We start from the raw sequence: 8571 nt of genomic DNA on the forward strand, positions 1-8571 counted from the left end.
TGAATTCAGGGTCTGGGCACTGTCCCGTGTGTGTGTGTGTGTGTGTGTGTGTGTGTGTATGTGTATGTGTGTGTGTGTGTGTACATGTGCCAGTACTTAGCCTTGAATTCAGGGTCTGGGCACTGTGTGTGTGTATGTGTGTGTGTATGTGTACATGTGCCAATACTTAGCCTTGAATTCAGGGTCTGGGCACTGTGTGTGTGTGTGTGTGTGTGTGTGTACATGTGCCAGTACTTAGCCTTGAATTCAAGGTCTGGGCACTGTGTGTGTGTGTGTGTGTGTGTGTGTGTGTACATGTGCCAATATTTAGCCTTGAATTCAGGGCCTGGGCACTGTTGTGTGTGTGTGTGTGTGTGTACATGTGCCAGTACTTAGCCTTGAATTCAGGGTCTGGGCACTGTCCCGTGTGTGTGTGTGTGTGTGTGTGTGTGTGTGTGTATATGTGTACATGTACCAGTACTTAGCCTTGAATTCAGGGTCTGGGCACTGTCCCCTGGATTTTTCACTCAAAGGATCACTTGAACCACAGCTTCACTTCTGGCTTCAAACCTTGATCCTCAAGATCTCAGCTTCCGGAGTAGCTAGGATTACAGGCATACGCCACATCCAGAGAATTCCAAATCAATTCATCATCTGATTTCAAGTGCACTACAAAATGTATGTGGCCACCATGCTAAAACTCAGACAGCTCTTTGATTCATATCGTAGCTGATCCAAATTCCTCAAAAGTGTATCCATGGCATCATACAACACCCCGCTTCCCTCTGCTCTTTAGAAAGATAGTATCACAGACCCAAAAATAAGATCGGTTGTCCTATTTTCTTCCATAGAAGTATATTACATATCCATGAACTGTGCTTCTATTTCTTATGTTTCAGTTGCTAGATTTCAGCAGCCAACTGTGTCACTTTGCTACTCCCCAAAACAGCTAAAACGGGGTAGTTCAAAATCACATTTTGTTGTTGGGCCAGAAAACCATCTTCCCAATTTCTGCAACAAAAGTAAGGGCCAGGCTGGGAATGTGTCTTAGTGGCAGAGTGCTTGTCCAGCATGCATGAAGCCCTGGGTTGGATTTCTCAGTACCTCATAAGCAGAAAAAGCCAGAAGTGGCATTGTGGTTCCAATAGTAGAGCGCAAGCCTTAAGCAAAAACAGCTCAGAGACAGTGCCCAGGCCCTGAGTTCAAGCCCCAGGACTGACAAAAAAAAACAGTGAGGGCCATAACTAGGAATAGGATTTACGCTCTCCTTGACATGCTCTGTATGTAGGTCTGAATTTGTGAAAATACAGAGTCAGGGGATGTAAGCTTGTTCAAGAGTCACACTGGTGATAATTTTAAGCAGACCACTGCTGGCTTCCCATTAAAACTCCATTCTTGAGACTTACCCTTCACTACACTGTGCTAAGTCCAGACACGCACACTCATTTGAGCCTCATAAAGACCTAAGGAGTAAATAACAACACAAGCCCAGAAAAGCATAGGCACAGGGAGGTTAAATAACTTGTCTAAGGTAACACAGCTAGCAATAGCAACAGCCTGGTTCCAGGGACCAAATTCTTGCTTCGCTATATTCTCTTACAATTCTCAATAGCAACCTGGTTGGGGGCGGGGGGTGGGATGAAATAAAAGTGTTAAGAAGTGATAGGCTTCTGAACAGTCTCTCCTTGCTATATATGCTGACCAAACAATACATCCAACTTGCATAGGTTACCCAAGTTCTCAATGTGCCAGCTGCCTCCTACCCACTTCCTAACACTAAGACAACAGCAATACCATCTAGTACAGTTAGGGGGCTTCAAAAGAAAAACTGAGTTCACGCCTGTCATCCCAGCTACTCAGGAGGCTGAGAATGAGGATCATGGTTCAAAGCCAGCCTGGGTGGAAAACTCCGTGAGAATCTTATCTCCAATTAACCACTAGAAAACGGAAAGTGGCACTGTGGCTCAAGATAGAGTATTCGCCTTCAGCTGAAGAGCTCAGGGACAGCGCCCAGGCCCAGAGTTCAAGCCCCACAACCAACCAAAAAAAAGAAAGAAAAGAAAACCTGAGCACATCTGATGAACACTCATTCTTCTATCCAGCCCCCCCCAAAAAAAAACTGTAAAAATATTTTAACATTTACCAATGAAGCTGGGTACAGATGGCTCATCTATAATCCTAGCTACTCAGGAGACTGAACCATGGAAGATGAAGGTTCAGTGCCAGCCCAGGCAGAAAAGGTTGCAAGACTAAGATAGTCCTCTATTCACCAAAAATAAGTCAAACCAAGTCAGTAACAAGACAATCCTTTGTTACAGGTGGGCACTTGATTTCCAGAGTGCACAGAACATTGCCAGAGCCCCAGGATTGTCTTGTTTGTTTTTTAGGATTTTTTTCTTTCTCCCTGCAGTCAAGATGGTTAACTCCCGTTCCTCAGAGGGGGAACTGGAAGTTACCTAATGTTTTAATCCTCTTGCAAATATTTTCTTAGGGTCTAAAGCATGCATGGCCAACCTCAGCCTGATGTGAGCCTCGGCCACCTGGTTCTGGGACACTAACTGTGGCCAAATTCCAATCCCAGCTCTCACAGCCTGCTGGGAGCAAGTTCTTTCTCACAGGTTTTGCACTTCTCTGAGCCACTGCCTCTCCTGCATCAATCAGTGGTGACTGGCCTGACCCAGATCCACACAGGACACCTAAGGGGGAGGGGAGAGTTTACAGACATCCTTGGGTTCGTTTATAGAACTACTTCTGCAAAGTCTTTTACTTCTGACTAGGCACAGCCAAATACCCTGTGCTGGTGCAGATGACTTGTCATTTCCAGGTGATCTCTCCACTTATGATGTGAGTATCTCCAGAGATACTGGCCAGCATCAGGTACTTCAGGGTACAACCTTAGGTGCGCTCATTTTCCCCCATAAGCTTTAGATTACCACGTGTGGCCACAAGAGAGATGAGCACCAGAGATGAAAGTGCAATTGCTATTTTTTTTCATCTCCCTATTCCAAATGCACACGAAATCATCTTCATCCTACCTAGAACTGGCATCGCACTGTCCCACAAGCTGTGGGTGGAAAAGCTGAGTTTCATCTTAAACCAGGAAGACCTGGTTGAAGATTACCACTACCAAGCCGGGCATGCACACACCAGTCATCCAATCACCGTGAATGTGAAGGCAAAGATGGAAAATGCCAGCCAGCCTCACACTGAGTACAAAGCTAGCCTGGGTGACACAGAGTACAGAGCTGGCCTGCAGCAAAGAGCATAGTTGAAACCCCATCTCAAGTCACCACCATCTTTCATGGGTAAAGAGAAATGTTAAATCAACTACCCATTAGCAGTACTATAGACCTTCCTCACCTAGGCAAGACCAAGGTGCCTAGATTGTTCCTTTGGTTCAGATGCCAGGAAAAACGGAGGTTAAAGGGAGGGAGAAATGAGGGAAAAGGGCTTCCCTAATCATGATTATGCAGGAGCATTTGAAATGGTCTGATATGAACAGGAAAGTCCCTTGCAATTGGTGCATGGATATTCTGTTAACTGAGGAATGTTTTGAGAAAAAGAGAAACGTAAATCTAAAAGGTTTTTTGCTTGGTTTCATAGCATTAAGTCGTCAGCATTTCCCTGGAGAACTTCATGTAAACAACAATATAATCTTGTAGTCAGGGAAAACAGGGACTTGCTCAAGCTGTATTGGGGGAAGGGGGGAAGACTGCAGTGTTTAGGCATTACAGCTTTCCTAGGACCCTTCTTCCTCACTATGCATTGATCCTGTTATGCCTTATATTCAAGTCCTAACTTCATCCACTCCAATCTATAAGGAAACAGGCACATCAAAGGTTTTAATTCCATAACCCTAATCAAAGGGACCCAGTGTAGAAGCTAGGAAAAAATCTTTTCAAAACCAGACACCCTAGGGATGGGGGTGGGAGGGAGGCAAACTGTTATGATTTCTCATCACACTTCTGAGAATTAGACTGTAGACTTGCAAATATTACCTCTACCTTTCCCTAAGAAAGTCTTGAGAGATGCTCATCGGAATAAAAGCCATGCACAGGCAAATATGGAAAAAGCCTGCTTAGGAGAGTCAGGATTCTCTGTCCATCCAAGGTACAACACAGCTTCCTACTGCCGAAGCCTAGAAGGAATCAAATTGCCACACAAAACTTCAGAACCAAAGAAGTTTCACTCTTGAGGGCCGAAAGAAAAGCGATACTTTCTTTTTACTTAAAATTTCTGAATAGCTAGAGAATTTTAAAATAGATAACACCCTTTTTGAGTAACGTATTTTTACATCCTGTAAGAGGCCACTGGTTTCCCAAAGACTGGAGCTACAGACTAAATATTAAAATGAATTTTGCTTTAAAATTACATTTGTTGAGGATGCTGGGAAGAGAGGGGGACACGGATGAAAATAAACTGAGTCTGGAGCTGAGTGGGAAACATGGAGGGGTCCCTTATATTCTTCTGTCCGTGTATATTATTAACAACAACTTTTTAAGAACATCTTTAATAAGAAAGAAAGGTGGTCACTATCATGTTTGACAACCACTCTGCTTTGATTCAAGCCTCCATACTGGCAATAAATAAATACATAAATAAATAAATATATAAATAACATGTGATCTCACCTCAGCTGAACTGCTGTTGTAAAACTGAAAAACTCAGCTGTGAGTGGCAGTGGTTCATGTCTTGAATCCTAGCTACTCAGGAGGGTGTGATTGTGAGGATCCTGGATAGGAAAGTGGGGAGACCCATCTACAATTAACCACCAAGAAGTCAGAACTGGAGCTGTCGCTCAAGTAGTAGCGCCCTAGCCCTGAGTTTAAACCTCAGTACCGGCACCAAACAAACAAATTGCTGTTTCTGATTCACGAGGGGGGGGAGGGGGGAGAAGGAGACTTCTGCTAGATGTTTCCCCGTGCCCTCCCCAGATGAGGGAGACCCTGTGGTCTACAACAGAAAGTGGAAACTAAAATACAACTGAGAAAGTGGGGTTATTCTGAGTAACCAAAGTAACACGAGCTTTGGGGTGAAGAGCACACAAAGGAGGGCCCCCCTAATCCAAAATGAGAATTTTTTTTAATCCCTCATTTTGAATCTGTGAAAGCTTCCCAAGTGATGTGGTGTGTGTGTGTGTGTGTGTGTGTGTGTGTGTGTGTGTGTGTGTGTGTGTGAGGGGTCCCAACACGAACTCCAGCCACCCCCCCCTTCCAATTTCCAGCCGACCAGCAGCGCCAGAGCCGTGAGCATCGTCTCTTCACTGGGTGGAGATGGATGCTGCGCCCCCTTGCCCCCTCCCGCCCATCTCTGAACCTGTGCTCTCTCTCTCCTCTCTCTCTCTCTCCTCTCTCCCTCCTCCGTAGAGAGGAGGTGGCCAGAGCTTGACGAGTGGCTCGGGGCGCCCCCTGAGGTCCAGCCGCGTCACAGCAACCTCGGAAAACCGAAAGCCCGAACCTCCCAAGGCTGTGTGCGACGTGGTTAACTTCGCCTGCCGCCAAAACTGACGATGAAACCCTGCTCCTTCCCTTCCACACTCCCAACCCCGTCTTCCCGGGGGCCTCCGTCCATTCGCTGTCCCTTCTGCCCCATGTCCCCAGGCTCTCGGGGGAGCTCTGGCTTGCAGCGTGGCAGGTAAGGAAAAGGAGAGCGAGAAACCGCGTCCCAACCTTACCCATCCCATTTCCTTTTCCTTTTCTTGTTTTATCTCAAGCTTTCTCAGACACCAGGGAAAAGAACATCACGGCTGGCAACTGTACGCATCCCCAGGAAGGCGGCCAGCCTTGGAAATTGGAAATGAAGTGTTTCGCAAGATTGCCCTTCGCCACCTCCCACGGCCCCGGTTAAAACAGTGACCCTCACAAAGGCCCGGGGTGCACCTGGACACACAGCAGGCCACTCCGAAGCCAAGATGGGAGCCTAGCCGGTGGGATGGGGGCGGTGGTGCAAATCCTTAACGGTGGTCTGGATCGGGGAGAGGGGTAGCTGTTTTTCAGGGGAGATGCCTCTCCACCCCGATGATCCCACGGAAGCCGGAACCCTGGGTGGGCCAACCCCAGGCCTCCTGGGAAGAAGTGTGGACACGTCCTCCTCGCTCGGGTCCGGGGAGCTGGGTTTCAGGACGCTGACCAGAGACGTCGGCGCCGTGCTGGGCACCGGAGGATGCGCAGAGAGAAAAGAGGGGTGCCCAGGAAAAGACCTGTGTCCCCCCAGATCACCCTCGAAACGGAGAAGAGGGCTCTTATGGACAGTCTCAAACCCCCCCCTCCTCCATTCCTCCTTCCCCAGGAACCAGCTCCTGAGAGGGTTGCAAGGGCGCCAGCACCGCGCGCCCAGGCGCACGACCAGGCTGGGGAACCGCTGCACCAAATCCCCGCGCCCTGGCGGCCCGAGGGCGGGGGGGGGGGGCAGGCGGCGGTGAATCAGGGAAAGAAGAAACATCGGGGAAACGTTCCTTCCCCCCCCCCCAGATTCCGATAACCCTCACCTGCAAGTATCCAAGAAGTGGTGAATGAGAAAGCGGGGGGGGGGGACCCAAAACAGGGGATTCTCCTGTCCTCCTAGGAGTCAGGGAAGAAAGGCACCCCCATTTTTCCACCCTTTTCCCTAAGCTAGGGCAGAGAATGTGGCCTCCATCCCCGGGGAAGGGGGCTGAACAGCTTCGAGGGAGTTGTGGGGGGGGGGGGGGAAGCCCTCCCCGCGGAGCCCCGCACTAGGCGAGAGCGAGCGAGGCTCGGCCGGCCTCTGCCCTCGCGGGGGTCGGGGTGGGAGGGTGTGCCGGCTGCCGGCTGGGAAGTGGAGGGTCGCCGAGCTACAACACCGTTACGTGCCGTGATTTATTACAGTCGTCCATGGCCAATATTGCTCCTGTCTTAACCTGATCAGAAAGGAACCGGTCTAGGTCTGTCAGCTGCGAACAGTCTGCAAAAGGGCAAAGATGAAGGTAGGCAGGGCGCGGGAGACAGGAGAGGTTCAAATAAAAATGAGAATCCGCCCCGGCGCGAACCACAAACCTAGTCACCGACCCGACCCCCGCAGCCCCACCAAGCAAGAGAGGAGGAGAGAGGAGGCCGAGAGCTGAGGGAGGCGACCCACCACCCCCAGCCCAGCCCCGGGAGCCTGGCACCCAGGCGAAGCTGGTCCCCCAGCCCTGAGCTGGTGTGGGAGGAGGCACCCCCGCCACCCCCTCCCCGAGACCAGAATGCCAGCTGCTCCCCACATCCCGATCCTCTGCGGCCAGCCTCCTGCTTCCATCCCCGAACACCAGCCTTCCCAAAGGGTCTGTCGGAGAGCTGCAAAGCAAAGCACCCCCCCCCCGCCTGCCAAGAGCTCCTTCTATCCCTACCAGAGCAAGGGGACCACCCCCGGGACCCCACCATCAACACCTCACCACCTCGCTACACACACACACACACACACACACACAAGCATCCTCTCCAAGGATCCAAGCTCCCCAGTCACTCCACAACTCTAGCCCTCACAATCGGTGCCGGATTAGCAAGGCAAATCCCATTACCTCCCGCCTCCAATGCCCCCAGAGCTCCCCAACCCACAGTGGTAGCAGACCCCTGGAATACCCAACCCTCTTTCCCCCTTTCCCGGCCAGCCCTTCCTGGCTTCCACTCTCCCCCCCCCAAACCAACCAGCCTCCCTAAATATTGCCAGAGGCAGTGAAGCAGATCTTTCCCTTCTCGCCCCCCACCACCACCACCCCGCCTTGACCCTCCCCTTCACCCTCTCCGGGGTCCCTAAGATTGGCGCCCACGCTCCGCGCCCCAGCCACAAACTCTGCCCTACCCCGCGCACCCGCGCGCGCGCGCGGGCCGGAGCCGGGTCCCCTCAAGCGGCAAGCACTCACCCGGGAAGCACACGACATAATGGAGCACAGAACTGGTGATTTTCAGGAACAAAATCCACCAACACGGTTCCAGTAACCTCCGCATGTCCGAAAACGCACATCGAAAAGAGGAACGCAGGGGGTGTGTGGGGGGGAGGTAAACTTGTTGAATAAGTTCTTGCTTCCGTGCGACAGGCTCCGCGCAGCCCGGGCGCTTTCCGCCACCCCCTGCTCGCCGGGGGCACGGGGGGCCTCCCTCCCCACCCCCCCACGCCCGGCGGCGAGAGTCCCGCTGGAACCCGGGAAGCCGGCCGAGCGCCCCTCCCGGAAAAAGCTTCGACCAGGAAAAAGTGGCCGGGGATGCCCGGCCACGCTGGGGGGGCCGGTCCTCGCGGCGGAGAAGGGCTTGCTTTCCGTTCCAACACAGGCGAGCCGAGCGGGCAGGACGAGCAGGCGGCGGCGGTGCCCGCGGCCCCGGAGCCGGCAGGGACCGGCTAGCAGGCGGCGGCTAGCAGCCGACGATCCCCCAACTTGAGTCGGCAGCGCAGCCGGAGAGCCGGCGGGCGACGGCGGGGCTGAGCGCGGCGCGGCGCGGCGCGGCGTCTCCGGGCTTCAGGCGGGCAGCTCCTTCCAGGGCCCCGGGAAGGAAGGAGGCATGTTTGCCAGCGGGGAAGGGGAGGGCAGAGACGGGGGCCGCGGAAAGCGCCCCCCCACCGCAGAGAAACGGCCGGAGGAAACCGAGGAAAACACAAAGG

The 8571-nt window shown here is 52.3% G+C and overlaps 1 protein-coding gene across 3 annotated transcripts in view; it reads right to left on the reverse strand.

Annotated features, from left to right (window-relative positions):
* Nucleotides 1–8352, reverse strand: part of Ptprg (protein tyrosine phosphatase, receptor type, G) — a 684041-nt gene extending 675689 nt beyond the window's left edge. For 2 of the 3 annotated variants that reach the window (XM_013010503.1, XM_013010504.1), the window contains exon 1: nt 7838–8104. In XM_013010503.1, the coding sequence (XP_012865957.1) occupies nt 7838–7922 (85 nt within the window). In that variant the 5' untranslated portion in view covers nt 7923–8104. Of the gene's footprint in view, nt 1–7837 lie in introns of all 3 variants that reach the window. The other variant, XM_013010502.1, reaches the window with a different exon arrangement.
* Between the last annotated feature and the right edge of the window lie 219 nt (nt 8353–8571).

This window comes from Dipodomys ordii, unplaced genomic scaffold (genome assembly GCF_000151885.1).
Source record: "Dipodomys ordii isolate 6190 unplaced genomic scaffold, Dord_2.0 Scaffold12, whole genome shotgun sequence".
Classification (NCBI taxonomy): Eukaryota; Metazoa; Chordata; class Mammalia; order Rodentia; family Heteromyidae; genus Dipodomys; species Dipodomys ordii.